Source organism: Talpa europaea, assembly GCF_964194135.1.
Source record: "Talpa europaea genome assembly, chromosome: 12".
NCBI classification, from domain to species: Eukaryota; Metazoa; Chordata; class Mammalia; order Eulipotyphla; family Talpidae; genus Talpa; species Talpa europaea.
Window position 1 is genome coordinate 81,660,387 of NC_140079.1, and position 18,014 is coordinate 81,678,400.

At 41.4% G+C, this 18,014-nt stretch overlaps 1 protein-coding gene across 3 annotated transcripts in view; it reads right to left on the bottom strand.

Moving 5' to 3' along the window:
* Positions 1-15,188, bottom strand: part of GNA12 (G protein subunit alpha 12) — a gene marked incomplete at both ends in the record, with an annotated part of 72,914 nt that extends 57,726 nt beyond the window's left edge. For 2 of the 3 annotated variants that reach the window (XM_084250508.1, XM_084250507.1), the window contains one exon: positions 14,877-15,188. In XM_084250508.1, the coding sequence (XP_084106634.1) occupies positions 14,877-15,188 (312 nt within the window). Of the gene's footprint in view, positions 1-14,804 lie in introns of all 3 variants that reach the window. The other variant, XM_084250506.1, reaches the window with a different exon arrangement.
* Positions 15,189-18,014: the final 2,826 nt, after the last annotated feature.

Here is an 18,014-nt window from a genome sequence, read left to right on the forward strand (position 1 = left end):
ACCACAAGGTAGAGAGCTCAAACCCTGAGCAGGTCAGCCCTCCTGTAAGAGAGCAGAGGAGAGAGGACTGGGACCAGGAGACAAGCCAGCTACAGCAGGAAATGAGACACTGGACAGGAGTTCTCTTAGTGCGGCCACCAGGAGAGCATCTGTGCCAAAATATAGCTATTGTGGTCATTTCTAGCTTAGAAATTATTTGATCTGAAGGGAGAATAAAGAAGGCTATAATTTCTTAAGCAGGAAATAGCCTTATGAAAAATGCCTAAGGAGATTTATGTTGGCAGTCAAGTAGAAGACACTGAAGGAAGAAGTATACAAAGGCAGACAAATCAGCAAAATGACTATTGTGGACGCGAGGCTTAATTCAATTAAGACAGCTGAAGAGAACATCTTTAAGTATTTTCGTTTCAATTTTACATTCCCAACATAGTAAAATTTTCAATTAAAATATCACTGGATATTTCCAATTCTTTGGCATGTGAGTCACAAAACTTGTCATTAGCTCTTAAATATAAGTCATTATAAAAAAATGATTAATCCTCAGATATGTTTGACTGAATAGAAAGAAGTAAAAGTCAAGAAATCAGAAAGGAGAGCCCTAATCAAAAGCAGAACAAAACAAGCAAGTATATGAAAAAATCCCCAAAGCCACCAGGAACTGCAAACCAAAACCACAATGGCAATAAAACATAGACAACAGCAAGTGTGCTGAGGATGTGGAAAAGTTAGAACCCTCACACACTGGTGGGAACATAAAATAGCACATCACTTTGGAAAACTGTCAGTTCCTCAAAATGTTAAAGAGTTGTTATATGTTCCAATGATTCCACTCATAGGTATATATACCCAAGAGAAATGAAAACATTCACACAAAACATGATCACATGAAGTGTTCACAGCAACATTATTCAAAAAAGTTAGAGTGGAAATGACCTAAATGTCCATCAATGGGATAAATGGATTAGCAAAATGTGATAGACCCATAAACTAGAATATTATTCAGCCATAAAAAGAAATGAAGCACTGATACATGTTACAGTGTAGATGAATCCTGTAAACATTATGTTAAGAGAATGAAAAAACAGACTAGGAAAAAAATCAGGCTAGGAAAAAAATAATCCAAAACACATATCTGATAAAGGACTTGTATCTAAATTATATAAAGAATTATTAAAATTCAACAATAAGAAAATAAACAATCCAAATAAGTAATGTGCAAATGTATATTACTAAAGATGTACAGATGGCAAACAAGCAGATGAAGATATGCTCCACACTGTATATCATTAAGGAAATGCAAATTAAAATAACAATGAGCTACCACCACACAACTACTAGACTGGCTAAAATCCAAAACACTGGCATACAAAATGCTGGCAAGGATGCGGAACAGCAGGAACTCTCATAGGTTGCTGATGGGAACACAAAATGTTACAATCACTCTGGAAGACAGTTTGCTGTTGCTTTTTATTTTTTATAAAAACCAGCATTCACATTCTTTGGTATTTACTCAAATTAGTTGAAAACTTATGTCCTCATAAAACTGCACACGGATGTTTATAGCAGCTTTATTCATAACTGCTAAAACTTGGAAGCCACCAGATGTCCAGGATGTCCGTCAATAGGTAAATGGATAAACAAACGGGTACATTCAGACAATAGCATATGATTCAGTGATAAAAAGAAATGAATCATCAAGGCATGAAAAGACAAGGAGGAATCTTAAATGAACATCACTAAGTGAGAGAAACCAATCTGAAAAGGCAACATACTCTGATTCCAATGATAAAACATTCTGGAAAAGGCAAAACTATGATCAGTGATTGATGGGGGGAAGCAGGTAAAGAGGGATGAACAGGTGGAAGACAGATTTTTCATGTAGTGACAATATATGATATTGTATGAACTGTTTGATGCTGTAATGATGAATACATTTGCCAAAACCCATAAAACTGTACAACATAAGAATGTACCTTAATACAAACTATGGACTTCAGTTAATAATAAAGTATTAAGAGCGGTTCATCAATAACAACAAATGTACCATACTAAAGCAAGATGCTAATATTAGGGAAAATTTCCATGGGCAGCATGGGGATATGTGTGAACTTTATTTCAGTTCAGCTGTAAGCCTAAAAATGTTATATAACATATAAAGATTTATTTATTTATACATAGAAGAACTAGGGTGTAGGCCAGAGGTGCAGGCATGAGAAGATTCACCAGAGACAGAGTGGGGTGCAGAATAGGCAGATTGATCGAAGTATACTGCTGAGGGGAGCAGTGGGTGAGACAGGAGAGGTCTGCTGTGCTATGGGTAGCTCCCTGGCGGGGCTCAAACTCAGGCTGCAGCAGTTATAGTGCTGAGATTTAACCCCTATGCCACCTGGGAGGCCCTTCTATAAGGATCAATGTTCAAACTATTTGTTTCCTTAAAAGTGACTTTTCTGCTCTATCACCTTAGTATCAATTACAATAAAAAAGAACCATTCATATACATGTATTATATACCTGATTAACTACAAAACATTGGACAAAATTTTAGAAGACAATTCAAGATTTAAGTCTTTTAATCTACTTCAAAAATACCTTCATTTAAAACATTCCCCTTATGCCCAATAAATTGTTTTTAAGAACTTTTTTTAATTAATGAAAGACTAGAAAAGGCCATTGTCTGAAGAGTTTTAATTTGTACCAGATAACAGGAAGGAGAACTCAAGCAACTTGGTTGTTCTTTTCTTGAAGCTACCAAGAACTAAGAAACAAGACAAGTTTCCAATTAAAAAAAATGCTGAAGATGCTGTGGTCTCCTCAGCAAATATTTACACATTCTGAAAATATTCAAGATTACAAAAATTCTAAAGCAAGATGTAAACCACAAATTAAGTCAAAACACCTACATTTTAAAAACGAAACAACTTGGTAACTGCAGAAGAGTTAACATAGCAACAAAAGGCTTTATACAATTATTCCTAGATCGTTAAATTATATTCCTAAGGATATTATATTCCTAAGGATATTCCATACTATAAAATTACTATTACTAAAGTGGTCCCTAAAATAATGTTTACCGTAGAACACATTTTTTTTTTAAAGATTTTTATTTATTTATATAAGCACTGGGTACAGTCAGAAGCGTGGGAGGGTGAGAGAATTCACCAGAGCCAGAGTGGGGAGCAGAGCAGGCAGACTGAAGTACACTGCTAAGGGGAGCAGCGGGTGGCAGGAGAGGTCTGCGCTCCATGTGGCACCCTCCTCCAGTGGCCGGGGATAGAACTGGCGCTGCAGAGGCTGCGGGCAGCTTCGTAGCCCAGCGCTCAACCGCTGCGCCACCATGGAGGCCCTAGAACACTTATTTTTTAAAGTAATAAATTCACAACCACTTCCTAGAAGATATAAATGCTTGGCATTTTGTTACTCTATTTTTGTCCTAGATATGGCTACATATATTTTTATAACAGGATTGTAGTATAGGAACTATTTTCTACTGTGTAAAAATGTGAGTGTCTGAGTGTGTGAGAGTGTGTTTCCCTCAAGCCTACATGAGATCCAGGTGTGATTATGTTGACCGGTAACAATTATTACACCATATTTGAGTTCTTAAACTTGCTACTTATGTCATCTTACAAGAAAAATTTCAAACTATTGCTGGAAATGTTACCACCACAAAGCAATACCACCATTAAAAAAAAAGATGAACCTAAGTAAATCAACACTGTCCAATGCCACCAGCTTCCCAGTAGGCAGTCATGCAAACAAAAGGTCAACTACTTCAGTTTTCTCATCTGAAATGCAGCCCATGCCTTGTCTTTTTCCAGTATTGTGAAGCTGCCACATTTAATAAACAAGATAATTACATGAAAGGGGATTTGGAAACTGTGAAGCCACACATGCAGAAGTAGTCACTCTTGTTATATGGTAACGAAGACAGGCAGCTGGGAGCTGTCACCAAAGTTTGTAGGTAACTGCTCCCCAGTTCTCTTCTGCTCCCATTATGTGCAGGCACAGGGTTAAACACCCAAAAGAAAAGCAAAACTATTCCTGCTCTTGAGGACCTCACATTAGCAGATGGCCAAAGCAATTAACTTGCCTCTGCTCAGGGCCCCCTCCTGCAAACAGACCCGTATATAAATGCCTGCTCCCTGCAATGGGGGAGCATGTGGCACAGCTGGACACACACAGCCCAGACTGCCTCTACAGCTAAGGCTTGGAGAAACAGGAATGCACGCTTTCTGCGGCTAGGCCATGGTGGCCCAAGGCAGAGAAGCTGGAGGGCACTGAGTGCAACTGTCTCCCAAAATGGCCAGGCAAGCAGCTCACTCTCCTCCCATGAGCACAGCTGGAGGAAGGATGACCAAAGGCAGGGAAATGGCTTTAGCTGAAATCCCTCCATGTGGAAAGATGAGGCTAGAAAACCTAACTTTACAGGGTTACTGAGAAGATCAAATGAGATGAAAACAAGGTGCTTTAAAAACAAAACAACAGCTCCCAGTAGGAAGAAAAGGTATTATTCCTTCTAGGCGAACCAGTCTTTGTGAGTTCCACAGCATTTAGCATATACCCAACACTTAAGTATTTGTTGACTTAGCTTCCCAAGAAGATTACTTTTAATGAGACATCTGCTTTAACTAGCATGTTCTGGTAGTTCTGGTATGTTTGTTTAAAAACACAATCTCACTACTTTACAGTTGTATCAAGTATGCACTGATAAGAAGGCAAATAACCAGTTTTCTATTTCTCAATTTGGACCAGCTAATCTCTCAGGAGTGTCTCTCCTTTTCCCTTTATTCCACACTTTGAACGAAAGTTTTCAACCTATGTCTATCTAATCAAATCATCAAAGTCCGGGGGAGAAACATTTCCTTTCCTATCTGAAAACTAAAATTATGCTACTTTATTTCTTTGAAAAAAGCTAAGTGAGCACAAAAATCTAATTAATTTTTGGCCATCGTGGGTATACCAACAGTTATTGATAGAGAACTATCAGTGAAAAACACAGATTTAAAATCATGTGAACAGGCATTAAAAAAATTCCTAAAACAAACCTCTGAAGCAGTTGTACCCTTTTACGTGTAATGGAAACCAGCAGTAAGGTGAGACTTGAATTACTCCCTCTACTTCCTAGTTAAACTTTAAGTCTTTGGTTTGCAACACTGTGTATAAAGTCTACAAAGATGAACAAACTTTTATCTTCAAAATTCATGCAATCTGTATCACCACATGGATGTAATGTTTTGCTAATGACCATGGAGTACCTGAACCTTGCCCTGAAACATTTGGTAGAAATTCTTGGCAGTCTGACTCACTGCTTTGGCCCCAAAATACTTATTTCTATACTAGCGCAGCTGAAACATTTATATACATTCTCCATGGCCCCCTTCAGCTACATGTAGCTCCTCTTCCAGTACGGTAACATGATGTCCATTCCCTGTCCTACCCTCCCTTGTGTTTTCTGTCTCCATAGACGCCAACTAGGCAAGAAAGCACCACAAAACAAGGCTTCACCACCGTGCCCTCATCTACTGCTCCCCCTTTTGCCCCTGTCAGTCCACTGACCTCCCTGCACTCTGCACAGTGCAGGGGGCCAGGCTCTGAAATACTGTGCATATCTTGCCAGGGCCCCACATTAAGCCTGGCCATTTCCAGAATGTAGCAAGGAACCTCCAATTAACTGGCCCAGATAGGCACTCGAGGCTTTGGTGGAATCCACACCATGCACAATCACCAGAACATGCTGTCTGCCCAGGTAATGACAACATAACACGGGTTAGGACACCAGCCCTCTGAGTCTGAGTGTTCCCTTGTTTACAGCTTCTGCTTAGTTCAATTTTAGTTATCTGGCCACCTAAGGCTGGATACATTGGCTAACACCAGAGAACATTCACTGGGTCTGTAGTCACTGCTAAGTCTGATGTGACAGGGTCATTTGACAAAGCTGGTGCTGTGGCTTTTGGTATCAATAAAATGGATGCTGAAGTTCATAGAGGTGCTATTTAGCTGCCTCTGCTACCCTAAGAAAATGGACAGGGAACACTTTCTTGCCCTTTGCATCCAGAACAAATGAAGGGCTGCTCTGCAGTTTTCTATCCACTTGCAAGCACTCCTAAGAACAGCTGTTCCTTTTCTGCCCCGCGGATGCCTATTTCAAAGCACAAACTCCAAACAGAAGCAGTCCACCAAAACAAGGCAGAAGTATTAGCCTCTCTAATGATATGGTAATACTAATGTAAATTGTGTTCCATTCTAGAACCTGGACCTACCTGAATATTTATCCTAAGATAGACACCTATCTTACTGCACAAAAGGAACATTCAGAAAAACTAATCAATCACAGGTCAGGAGCCATATTTTGATCACTCCAAAAGGGGAATCAGTTGAAACAAGCAGCTGCTTTGACAGTCCACTTGACAGAAAATGCAAAGACAAACTATAAGAGTAATACCATGAAGGCCTCCCTGGTGGTGTAGGGGTTAAGACAGGGCTATCACGTAATCAACACTGCAGCCTGAGTTCATCCCCAGCCAGGTTGCTGACCCACATGGTGCAGCAGACCTCTCCTGTCTCGCCCGCTGCTCCCCTCAGCAGTGTATTTCAGATCCACCTATTCTGTTCTCCATTCTGTCTCTGGTGAGAACTCTCACCTCCTGCATCTCTAGCCGACACCCTAGTTCTTCTATGCAAAAATAAATGACTTTTTTTTTTTTTAACAAAAAAAATCTTCTTTAAAAAAAAAAGTAATAACATGAAAGAAACCAGCCTGTCTTTTGAGATAGCATTACCCTTCAAGTAATGCAAGTTAAGTACCAGGTCTATTATACATTAGCTTCCTAGGTTTGAAGATCACCCTGTAATTACATCTCTAGATATGACTTGATTTAAATTTTCAGTTCCATTTAAAACTGATAGGATCCATGTCCCTACTCTCAACTATGTAATAGCAGAAGATAATTATAAGCTGTCAAGAGAACACTATCTAGCATCAAGCACAGCTACATTACAAATCTCACGTGACTAAAAGACAAATACTGCTCACCTAAAAAAGATTTGATTAAAATAATCAACATGTAAATGTGAAAGCTGGAGGAGAAGACTAGCAACCACAGGGCAAGAGGTCTCTGGATTTTTTTTTTTAACTGAAGATTTTAGTTTTTGGCATTACAAAAGGACCAACCATGTGTCCAAATATAAAGTAAACCTTTTACTTAAATGCAAGTTGCCACAAAGCAGTAAAAACCCAACTGCTCTCACAGACCCCAGAAGCATCTTCAAGCTTCTGCTCTCATGCAAAGCCACCATGGCCTCAGCCCAAGCGATATGTCCAAACACAAGAAACAAACTCTGCGGGCCAGAAGTTTCAAAGTGTTTAAAAACACACAAGTGGCAAAGACTTTCTCAGTGTGCTACATGACTTCGCACAAAGTGAATGTTACAGCAATCCAATCTAAAAATATAATTAAAATATGCTCATTTATGAAAGTTTAACATAACTGTGATATTGCACAAAGTTCTTAAACTGCAGTCCACAGAGCATGTGAATGCTACTCTTGGGATTCAAGATGTTCAAGGAATTCCTTGAACTGCGGTGCATACATATATATGGACTTTCCAGGGAAAAGTTCCCTAGTTTCTAGCTAAAGAGTATCATGGCTGTAAGTCTCCAGCAAGTCACCACATAATAACCACTCATTTGAACTAAAAAGTTCCAACTAGTTCCTTCACTCATTCTTCTTTAATCCCTCTACTAGTAGAATGCAACTGGCTTAGCTGACAAACAGACTGCACTAAGATGGTCTCTGGTGTGTTCTTCTCCATCTGTCAAAACCCTTGAGCATCTTAATTTAGCCCAGCTCAAATCACACCTCTTCCACAAGGCCTTTCCAGATACCTCTGCCATGTGGATTAATCTTCCCCACTGCCCAGAGAATCACCCTCTACCTCTACCATGACCTTAACGTGACATATATTCAGACTCTTTATTACAGTGTTGGTGCCACAGCCTTCCCAGCTAGTCAGAGTCTCAAGTATAGCTACTGGGCATTTATTTCATCATGAAATACCATTTCTGCCATTAGCACCCACCTTTGGGTCATGGTCATAAAATATTTGTTGAGTTAAATTCTTTTGTTTCAGTGTCAATGAGAGACCACTAATTCTAATAATCTATTTCTTCAAAAAGTTTCAAAATCATCAGTATACATATACACGGTCCCTCTGAATAGGCACACGATGCACCAATGCAATTATATGTGTAGAACTATGACTTCCAGTCTATGTAACAAAGGACTTTCCAACAGTTAACATTTTATTCCCTTCTGACTAGATGTGGAATTCAGTAATTAAGAATAGCTCTTGAAATTAAAGAGGGAGTGGAACCACTGTGAGCTGGGTTAGAGCCTTTCACACAAATACTAAGCACAGGCTATTGCCAGTGGTGTTATTACACAATTTCTAAAACACCAAATAACACTAACTTTCAGGACAGCCCACTTAGTAAATGAAAGACTATCGTCATTAAGATTATAAAAACAAAAAGAATGACTAGGAAGTCTTACTGGGAATATTTGCAGGAAGTCAAAGCAACTAACAGATTCAAATAATCAGTTGCAGGGGTCAGTGTGAGGTGATGAAGTTAAATAAATAATATTGTTCAAAGTCAGGCATAACTGTGGACATAAGGGAAGAACCTGGAATTGAAAGACTAGGCTAACAAGGACTTAGGGTTCTGCCAAAAAGGAATAATTCCATGCCTCCCAGTTCCTACCTCTCAAAGCTGAGAGTTCTGGAAATGACACAACAAGTAAGCATAGGAGGAAAAAAGCAGGCAGCTGGGACCCCTGGATGTGGGGAACAATGTGGCAATGAGTTCCCTTGATGTCCCTCCTTCTGTCCAGGATGTAATGCAGGAGCCTCCAGCGTGGAACAGCTAAAAGGGACAGATGAAAAGAGCTCCAAGAAGAGTTTGCTCTCCCTAGCCAGAGGACCAGGGAAGAATAGTCTTAAGTACACCCTATTCCACTCAAATACTAACAGGAAAACAGCATTCATCACCCTCTGAGGTTTCCGTGGGGTTGAAAGGTAAGTTGACCTTCTGCCCGCTTCCTGTCTTGCAGAACCAGGTAGCATGTGCCACACGGCTTACCAGGCACTTACCAGGCACTGTGAGGCAGAGTCAAGAAGGAATCTCCTCCCTCATCCCCTGCCTAGAAATGCAGGGAATGCACCAATTCCCTGAGAGTAGGCAGGGCCCAGTGGGGAGTGCATCCTCTATCCCCAGCCAGTCCCAGCTGGGGGGAGGAGGTGATGAGAGGTTAGGCTGGTGTCACTCTGCTGCCCTCTCCTCAGCTTGGTGTCAGTCAGGCGCAGGGGAACCTGGCATTACAATCCCACTTCAAAAGCAATAGAGTCTTAGAGACAAGGAGGTCAGTAACAAGAGCTAATATTCCTATTACCAAAGTCCCAAGGGGAAGGAGAAAAAGTGTGAGACTAGAAAAGTGAAGAAATAAAGGCTGAAAATGCCCCAATTTGGGCAAAAGACATAACTGTACAGATTTAACAAGAAAATTCCAAGTGTAAGCTAAAAGGAACCTATGTCAAGACAAATTATAATTAAACTTCTGGAAACTAAAGACAAAGGAAAAATCTCAAAAGCAGCCAGAGAGACTTGATGCATTTACCTACAGAGGAACAGCAATTCAGATGACATATGAAACCAAGGAGGCCAGAGAATATGGCACATTGTTCAAGTACAAAAGGAAATTAAGTGTCAACTGTGAATTCTATCGCTGATAAAGATCATCCTCAAGAATGAAGGGGAAATAGGGCCTCCCTGGTGGCACAGCAGTTGAGTGCAGCGCTGTGAAGCTTTCCGTAGCCTCTGCAGTGCAGGTTCTATTCCCAGACGCCCAGGGAGATACCCACATGGTGCGGCAGACCTCTCCTGCCTTACCCGCTGCTCCCCTAAGCAGTGTCTTCGGCCCGTCTGCCTGCTCTGTCCCCCTCTCTGTCTCTGGTGAATCCTCTCACCCTCCTGCGCCTCTGGCCTATACCCCAGCTCTTGTATAAATAAATCAATCTTTAAAAAAAAAAAGACACCTAAGTATATTTAAAAAAAAAAAAAGAATGAAGGGGAAATAAAGACAGTTGTGGCTGAAGGAAAGCTGAGAGAATTTTTTGTAAATAAACCGATGCTTAAAGAATGGCTAAGGGATGCTCTCAAGCTTTAAGGAAAGACAAGTTAACAGAAGACGACTAAACACTTTGGGAAGTAAAGATCATCAGAATAGGAAAAAATGGGTATGAACACAAACTATCCTGTGAGTTTCTCAAATGATATTTGATGACTGACATAAAGCCATCTGATGCACAGCATTCAAGTGTAATACAAAACACTTAAAACACTTATAATTTTAAAAATGGGTGGGTAAAGGAATCTACATGGAAGCATTTTTCACTTCACTTAAAGTTGTAAAACACAGAGAGCAGCTGACTGGGATAAATTATATAGGTATATTGTAAAACTAGAGCAACCACCAAGATGATACAAAGCTTTGACATATTCAAAAAATCAATCATCAAATTAAGGTCGATTCTAAATAACCCAAAGGAAGGTAAGGAACAGAAGGAGAAAAATGGGAGACTTATGCCCTGACATAATAATAATTACTTTATCTTAAATGTAAATGGGCTACACATACAAATTAACAAAGATTGACAGAGTTAAGAAAATAAGATGTAATAATATGCTGTCTATAAGAAACTCACTTCAACAATAACGGAATGATAGATTTAAAGTACAGAAAAAATATTTCATGAAAACATTCATAAAACATATCTGATAACATAGACTTTAGAGCCAAGAAAATCATTAGAGACAAAGAGGGACCAATCCACCAAGGACCAACTGGATTGCAAAAGGACTAATCCACCAAGAAGATATAATAATCCCAAGATTATGAACCCACACAAACATGCTCAACTGATTCTGACAAAGCTGCAAATGAAACTCAGAGGAAGAGTCTTATCAACAGATGGTAATGGAACAAATTGGATGTCCACTTACATGTAAAATGTAAAGCTATTAGAAAAAAATTGGAGAAAATCTTGGGATTTAGGACTTGGCAAAGACTTCTTAGACTTAGTGCCAAGAGCATGATGTACAAAGGGAAAAACTGGTAAATTAGGCCTTAATAACATTAAAAACTACTGCTCTGTGAAAGACATTAAGAGAATGAAAAGCAAAAATATGGACTATATTTGCAAACCATTGATTTGACAAAGGATTGATTATCTATAAAAATAAAGAACTCTCAAAACTCAACAAAAAACAAGCAACTTAAGGAGAAAATAGGTTGAAAATATAGACACTACACCAAAGAGAATATAGAGATGGCAAATGAGGACATAAAAGGATGTTCAATACCATTAGCCAGTAGGGAAAGGCTAATTAAAACAGAATGAGATATCAGTATATGCCTATCAGAATGACTGAGATAAAAAAAAATAGTGAAAATACCAAAAGGTGGTGAGGACACAGAAAAACTGAATCACTTGGACAATGCTGGTAGGTATGCAAAATGGTGCAGTTACTTTGGAAACGTGTGACAAGTTCTTATAAAACTAAACATGTAACTAATATACAACTGAGCAATTGCACCCTTGGGAATTTATCCCAGAGACATGAAAATTTATGTACATACAAATACATATTCATAGATTTATTCATAGTAGAACTGGAAACTCAGATGTCCTCCTACAGGTGTATAGTTAAATGGTGCAATGTAGTAAATCTACACCATGGCTATCCAGCAATCAAATGGCACAAACTATTGATACACAAAACAATTTGGGTAGATCTCCAAGGAATTCTGCTAATAAAAGCCATTTTGCATGATTTCATTATAGAGTATTCTTGACATAACAAATTACAGCATTGGAGAACAGTCATTGCCAGAGTCAGTGGGGAGCTATGGGATGGAATGGTTACAAAAGGGCAACATGAAGGATCCTGATGATGACAGAAATGTTCTCTATCTTGACTTTCTCAACATCAATATTGATGGTTGTGATATTGAACTGCAGTTTTGCAAGATATTCTCATAGAGGGAAAAATTTGGTAAAGTTTTCTCATGGATAAAATATATATAGACTCTGTATTCTCACAAAATGTGATTGTCTCAAAATTAAAGTTTAAATTAAAAAAAAAAAGAAACCAGGAAAAAATGCCCCCCACCAGATTTGGTTCCCAGCTCTGCCAGAAGCTGTCAGGTAGCTGGCCTGGAACAGATTTTAAACTTTCTCTTCAATGTCCTCACTGGCTAAATAGCATCTGATGCACTATAAAAGTTAAATACATATATGAAAGAAAATCAGGCTATGGGCATGGCACGTGTTAAAAATAGGCTGTTAAGAAGCTACATGTAGACATATATATTCTGAATTGTATAATTCAAATACCTACTACAAAAGCCACAACAAAGCAATTTAAAAAGTCTCTTCCCAAAATGGTCTGTCTAAATAAAAACAAGGTGGGGGGATTTTTGGTTTTAAATTGAAAGCTGAATTTCTAACTAGTAATTGAGATGGTCACAGTAAAGTGAATTTAATATGGAAGTGCAACCAGTAAAAAAGTTTGGAAGGAACACAGAAAGCTGGTTAACAAATCTTGTTTCTCTGGATAAGGAAGTTAGTAAAAGTTAATGTTCATATGCATTGGAAAAAGGTTAAGTCTGCGTTTTCTAAAATGCTTGCAATACAGATGTAGGTTTAAGATTCTACGTTTCTAAATATTTTCTCTGCTTCCCCAGTTGAAAGAAATGGGGAGAGAGACACATTTTTATATACACTTTTATATCTGCCTGGTTTAGAGGTCCAGAAAAGCAGCAAAAATAAAATCAGTCTTTGTGACAGAGAATTTTGAACAGGCCCTGAAAGACAATCAAATGCACTTTACCCCAGAAGACGAAGGGAATTTTTGAACACTGAACCACATTGGGCACCTAGACTTTGAAGTTCATTGAAGTACTGGATTAGAGTGGACTTACAGTGAGGCTTTTAAAGCGGTGAAAAGGAAAGAGATGTTTTATTTTTCAAATTATACGTGTTCACAAATGATCCTAAAAGAGCTATTTGTGTGAAGATGAAATCTTCCTAACACACACAGTGGGAATACTGGAGTGAGATTCTCAAGGCGAGCCTGGAAGAAGGCAGGCCTGGAAAGTCTGGAGTCCAGGGTTCCACAGTCAAGTCCCCATGAGAGGCCACTTCCAAGGTCAGAGCATCCTCATGGGTAAAGTGAAAGAAATGTACCCTATGGGTTCTACAGACCTCTGCTATATTTAAAGTCCCTCAGGCACCATAAAATCGAGTTTCCAGGCAGGTTTCTGGTATGACAAGTTTCTCTCTCTGTCTGCTTTAAGACAACTTTCTTCATGTCTATAATTGCTCTCTACCCCTACAAAAATTGGGGCAAGGAAAGAGTAGAGGTGAGAAACAAACAAACAAACAAAAAAAAAAAAAAAGGAAAGAAAAGGAAGAAATGATCCTGCATAGGGTATATGAGACAGTCCACTTTACCCTCAATATCTCTTTCCTCCAAACTTCCTTTCTTTGGGTCCTTTCTAGTCTCAGAGAAGAGAGACTAGAACCCAAATGTTGTCAACTATGAGAGTTATTTTCCACAAGAAATTGCAAAGACAGAAAACAGAGAGTCATGAGCCTCCCTGGTGGCACAAGGGGTTAAGACACAACCTATGAGGCTGTCCGCAGCCACTGTAGCACAAGTTCGATACCGGACTAGGAAGCTACCCACATGGCGCAGCAGACCTCTCCTGACTCGCCCTCTGCTCCCCTCAGCAGTGTATTTCGGTCAGCCTGCTTGTTCTGTTCCCTACTCTGTTTCTGGTGAATCCTCTCACCCCCCTGCATCTCTGGCCTGCACTCCAGCTCTTGTGTGCATAAATAATAAATCTTTTTTTCTAAAAAAAAAAGAAAACAGAGAGATGCTGAAGATATCAAAAGATATATTAAAAATTGCAATACACGGATTTAATTTATATCCCGATGGAAACAATTATAAGACAATGGAGTAAATCTGATTACCGGCAGGAGATCCAGTGATATTATTTTGAGGTTTGACAAGGGTACTGTGGTTATGTTTTTTAAACGAGACCTTCTGTTTTAGCGATATATTAAAGGTGTCTCTAATGAAAGTAAACAATGGGATTTGCTCAAAATCGCAGGCAGGGGTATACATGAAACACGACCAGCACTGAATTGATCATTCAGGCCGGGGAAGCGCGGATACCTGCAGTTGGTTCTACTCGCCTCTACTTTTGTGTAAGATTTTCCTAATAAAAAGTTTCCAAAAGTGAGGCTTGTGGCCGGTTTCCTCTCCAGTTTACACGGTTCTTCTGAACTCACTGGTAGGGCCGAGCAAATATGGCTCAATGGCTCCAGAAGAGTGGGAGTGAGGAACTCGCAGATGCCATCCTGCAGGGGCGCGTCCTAGACCCCGCGTCCAGGAGGGGCCTTCCTAGTGCTCGGACCCCTCCTCCTCTCACAATCCCAGAAGTCGGCCTGCTTTTCTGCTTTCGCCTCCCCTCCCCCCGCCCCCAACAAGTTCCCGACCGGGACAGAAGCGAAGGCCACCACGCCGAGGGATGCATCCCCGGCCGGCTCCCCCAAAGCAGGGGCCACCTGCCCAGGTAGCAGACGCCGGGGGGACACGGCCAGGCCCGCAGACTCGCGCGGACAAAGGCGTGGGCGGGGGCCGGCCGGGGGCGCACCTGCGCGCGGCCTGCGGCCACCTGGGCAACACCTGCGCACAGGTGTGCGGGCACGCCCCTTCCGACCCCCCCGCTCCCCCCCGGCCCGCGCACCTTCAGGATGTTGTCGAAGATGGTGTCGCGGAACTCGAGCAACGCCTTCTGGTCGAACTCACGGCCGTGGATGATGCGCATCTGCTTGAGGAAGGTGGACTTGCCGCTCTCGCCCGCGCCCAGCAGCAGGATCTTGACCAGGCGCCGCACGGCGCGCCGCTCGCGGGCCAGCCCCGCGTCGATGTCCCGGCTGCGCCGCCGCGCCTCGCGCTCCGCGTCGCGGGCCCCGCTGCCGCCCGCCCTGCGCTCGCGGGCCCCGCCGGCCTCGGCCGGCAGCAGGCAGCGGCTCAGGGTCCGCACCACCCCGGACATGGCCGCTCAGGCCGCGGCCGCGCCCCGCCGCCGCCCGCGCGCCATGGACCCCGCCGCGGCGAGGCGAGGCGAGCCCCGCGCGGCACCGGCCGCTCCCTCAGGCCACCGCCGTCGCCGTCACAGCCGCTGCCGCCGCCCGAGGCCCCAGGCCCGCTCGCGCCCGGCCGCCGCTCGAGCCCGCGGAGGGGCGGGGCGGCACCGCCCGAAGCGCAAGGATTGGGCCGGCTGCCGTCCATCCAGTCGCATGAGGCCTTCGACTGGCTCTTGCCGCGCCGGGAGGCGGGCATCCCAGGCCCTAGGGGCGGGGTCGGAGCCGAAAGAGGCGGGATCTTTGGGGTGGAGGACGTTCTCATTGGGCGCTTGGGCAGGGCTTCTTTCTTTCAGAATGAAAGGGAGGCGGGGTTATAGGGGAGGCGGAGCGGTTGTACGCCATCACCAATTCTAATTGCTCTGGTGTCATGTCAATCAAAGCGAAGGGGCTTGGGATTGGCGGTTTCACGAGACGGGGCGTGACCAGAAGTGCCAGGTGTACAGAATGATTCTCCAAGGGATCCCAGATTGAATCAACCTGTGAGATGAAGAGGTTCGTGCAGGGCGCTCCACGTTACGCGAACGCTGGGAGATGCCGATACGTGGTCCAGCTGTTAGTTTTGTGTTCCTAAACCATTTTCCTTCCAGAAACACTAGAGAGGAAATGGATCACACATTTCAAACAAATGCCTTCGCTTGAGAGTGGCATGGGCCTCCTGACGCTTTTCTCAAAGCTGGCTAATCATCAAAATCACCAGAAGCTTCCCCCAAAAGTTTTATGTGGCACAGTATTTGAGAATGGGGTCTGGAGTTACTGGATCAGAGTTGAAATATCCTTTGACCTCTTCCTAGTTGCACAATCTTTTAATCAAACTATAGAATCACTTACAAATTTGAGGGACTAGAAGTATCAAATACAAATCAAAGAATAAATATATTTAATAGATCTAAAGAAATAAAACAGGGTAATGAATGTATAAGAAATAAGTGAATATAAAAAGAATCTGGAAGATGTGAAAAAGAACAAAGTAAACTGAAAATGAAAAAATATAATAAATGAAATAGAAACTTAATGGATACATTGAATTACAGATAAGACACAGATAAAAGAGAATAAAAGGATATAGATTTGTAAAAGTTACATTAACTCTAACACTGACAAAGATGCAGAGGATAAGAGACAGGAAAAATAGAGAAAGAAGAATATCTAAGCAGAGTTCCATAAGTTAAAAGGGAGAATGAGGGAGAGGCAATATATGAAGTGATAATGCCTGAGAATTTTAAATTGACAAGTGACATGAAATGCTCAGCTTGATAAATTAAAAGGAGCTCAGACCAAGGTCCCTGATAGTGAAATGGAAGGATAATAAAGACAGAGAAATTCTTAAAGTAATAATAGAGAGTAAATAATAATAGTTGTCCTTTATATAATAGTTAGTTTGTGCCAAGCACTGTTCTAAGTGCGTTGCATATACTAACTCACGTAATCCTCACAGGAACCATATAAACCAAGAATTGGTGTTGCCACAACAAAAGTGGGAGCCAAGTGGGAAATAATATCTTAAGAGAATTAAAAGAAAATAGACACTATCTAGAATTGTAAACCCAGTTTAAAAAAAAAAGCCTCTCAAGAAAGTAAGGACATTTGAAACACATAAAGGCAGAAGATAATTTTATACTAGTAATGTGTGGTATGGATTGAATCATGTCTCCTCCCTAAACTTGTATGTTGAAGTTCTAACCTGTGATACCTCAGAATGTGACCATGTAGGATTCCTAGACTTAAGTCCAGTGTGTATATGTGTGGCGGCTTCCCCACACCAACAAGCAATTCTCAGATGCCTGCAGGAGGTCTGAAAATTCAACTCAATTTTGATACCAGGAGATAATGATATATTTCACATTTTAAGGAGTCATTGTCCTAAGACCATTCTTCACTTCACACACAGTTGCAAACCCAGATCACTACCTATACTTCTGATCAGCTGGTTACACATTGGAAATTTCCAGGATCCCCTCTTCAGGTTTGTCTAATTTACTAGAGCGTGTCACAGAAGTGAGGAAACCTATTTACTCACTAGATCACAGATTTACTACGAAGGATATTATTATTCAAGAACAGTCACATGAAAGGAATGCATAGGGAAAGGGTGTAGAGCTTTCATACCCTCTCCAAGCATGCTACTCTTCTGAAATCTTCATGTTTGCACCAACCCAGAAACTCTTTGAAGCTCTTCCTTTTGGGCATTTATGCAGGTTCCATTACACAGACATGATTGGTTAAATCATTGCTCATTGAACTTAATCTCTAGCCCTTCTCTCAGAAAATCAGGGGGAGGGACTGAAAATCCCACTCTCTAAGCATGTTAGTTTCCCTTGCAACCAGCCCTCATCCTCAGGTGTCTTCCAAAAGTTACCTTCATTAATATAACAAGAGAACTTTTATCTCTCTCTGATCTTAGGCAATTAATTCTAAGGTTTTGGGGAGCTGTGAGCCAAGAACTGAATGAAGACCCTTATGTATATATATATATATATAAATGAGAAATATATTTTGGTAATCTAAATGACCTTGTGTAGGGTAAAGAAAATATCAGGCTTTTCTGCCCTTCCGCCATCAGGATAGATGATGGATCCTTGTCCTGAATGCATGCCTGATGGCAGGCACCTGGAATAGGGTGTGGGCATAGGTAGATGGGATTCAGCTGAGTTAAGACTGTGCTTTTAAGGGCGGCGTCACGGGGATGCCATCAGCAGCAGCAGTAGCAGCAGTAGCAGCAGTAGAAGCCGAAGCCG